The sequence below is a fragment of the Amphimedon queenslandica genome, unplaced genomic scaffold (assembly GCF_000090795.2).
Source record: "Amphimedon queenslandica unplaced genomic scaffold, v1.1 AMPQUscaffold_11695, whole genome shotgun sequence".
Taxonomy (NCBI): domain Eukaryota; kingdom Metazoa; phylum Porifera; class Demospongiae; order Haplosclerida; family Niphatidae; genus Amphimedon; species Amphimedon queenslandica.
In genome coordinates, this window is record NW_003548063.1 from 9299 (window position 1) to 11323 (window position 2025).

Consider the following 2025-nt stretch of genomic DNA (forward strand, 5'->3'; position numbering starts at 1 on the left):
GCATGCCACAATAGAAACCATACAAGGCTGAAGTGAGGAGGAGTACATAGTGCCACAACAGAGGTCATAGAGATCATTCATTCATTATAGTCACTGCCTCCAGACTTTAGCTTAGCAACAATGTCAATTTCAAGTGAGAACAACTTCACTATCAATGATGATGTTAATGGTCCTGTACTTGCTGCTGTGTTTGCCACTGAGATGATACTAGCTCTGATAGCTAATGGTGCTGTACTCCTTATTACAATCACTCAGAGGAATTCCTGGAAACAATCATCAACAATATTCTTCACTTCTCTCATACTGGCACATCTTGTACCGAATCTACTGTACCTTCCTTTCACTATCATTTCATTAGCTGCTGGTGAGTGGATCTTTGGTAGTACAGATGAGGAGAAAAGAGGTTTCTGTTCATTTATTGCCTATACACTGTGGTACAGTATTCCTGTAATCACCATAACACTAGCTGCTATATCATTTGATCGGTTTCTCTTTATTGTCAAGCCACATCTTCACAAGCGGTTCATGAGACCCTGGGTAGCACTGACCCTTACCCTTGCTATATGGATACTGTCCGCTGTAACGACTTTTACTCCATTCATTGAAGGATCTGGTGCTGTTTTTATGTATGAAGGAAGTCACGGTACATGTACAGTAGTAATACTGGAGCTTCACTTTGCCATATTTTCCTTTGTGGGATCATTACTAGTAGTGGGTATTATCACTGTCACCTCAGTGTGGACCTTCTGTTTTACTCGCAAATTCATACACAATCAGTCAGAGATAGCAGGAGACCATGTCTATGCATCTAAAAAAAAGAGACTGTTTGGAATATTTGGGGCTATGCTAATTGTGTATGGGTTGTGCTTTACCCCTGGTATCATCAACTATGTTGTGGTGCGAGCAATTGTTGTAGCAGATGAAATATATTTGGCTGTTGTTATCTCATTTATTTTTGTCACTGTACTAAGCCCCATTGTTCAGTCTTATTTCAGACCAGAAATTAAGACAAAAATCGTTTTTATAAGTAGGAAAATTTTACAAAAGCCTCCTCAGAGGGATAGTATCGATTATCTTGGGAATTCTAATAATGATTCATCTGGGAGCAAGACAGAAATAAACCAAATTAGAACCTCTACACAGTTAAAAATCAGTTCAGATCATGTGTTGAATACAGAACATTTATCAACAACCGTGGTATAAGGAAGATGCTTGAACTTAATTTATTAATCTTATTAAAAGTCTTTTATCCATGTAGGATGTAGCTAGTGAAACTTTATTAAATCACTATACTTTGTTTTATACAAAAAGGATAATCTAATTAAAATTTGTAGTAAAAGCCATAGTGATGCCAGATAAAGATTATGCAATGATACAGTGATGTAATGCACTTCATTAATGCCTCCATGTAGAACAGCCTTCTATTTATGGCAGCATGTTGCTTACAAGATCAAAGTAACCACATATGTTGCTCTAGCAACATGTTGCCTAGTGCATGTAGGCCTTAATGCTGTACTGTTTGGTCCAGCTGTTTGGGTACTTTATGTTTACCCTACCCACGAGGTCCACAATAATTGTTTTACTTTCATAAGGTCCTTTTGTTATTCAGTATATTCAATTGTGTCCTCATAATAAGGCTGTATTTTTTATTGAAGTTGATTTCTTTTAAATGTAGAGTTTTAGTCTAATAAATTCTATTTGATTATCAAATAACTTCAACTGGTAAGTTATGAGCCCAGTGCATCTACATGGCAGAAAATGATCAGTTGTCCCTCTGATCAGCAGCATGCAACTATGCTACATGGAAGGTTCAGTGTCAAATTGCCAAAGGCCTGTGGAATAATGTCAATGGCACTGAGAATGTACCTATGGGTGATGATGGTCAAATTACAAAATCCTACACCTGCATGGATGCACTCATCAGGATAGTATTGGCTATTTAGCTGTTGCTGCTTTATCTGATGGAAAATGTAATGATCCTTCATGGGACCACTATAAGCATCAACAATAGGCTTAAAACGACTC

The 2025-nt window shown here is 37.4% G+C and overlaps 1 protein-coding gene across 1 annotated transcript; it reads left to right on the forward strand.

The window, feature by feature from the left end:
* Nucleotides 1-7: 7 nt before the first annotated feature.
* On the forward strand, nucleotides 8-1327 carry LOC109589026 (beta-2 adrenergic receptor-like). The gene has a single exon (XM_020005146.1). The coding sequence runs from the start codon at nucleotides 121-123 to the stop codon at nucleotides 1201-1203; it is 1083 nt and encodes a 360-aa protein (XP_019860705.1). The 5' UTR covers nucleotides 8-120; the 3' UTR covers nucleotides 1204-1327.
* Nucleotides 1328-2025: the final 698 nt, after the last annotated feature.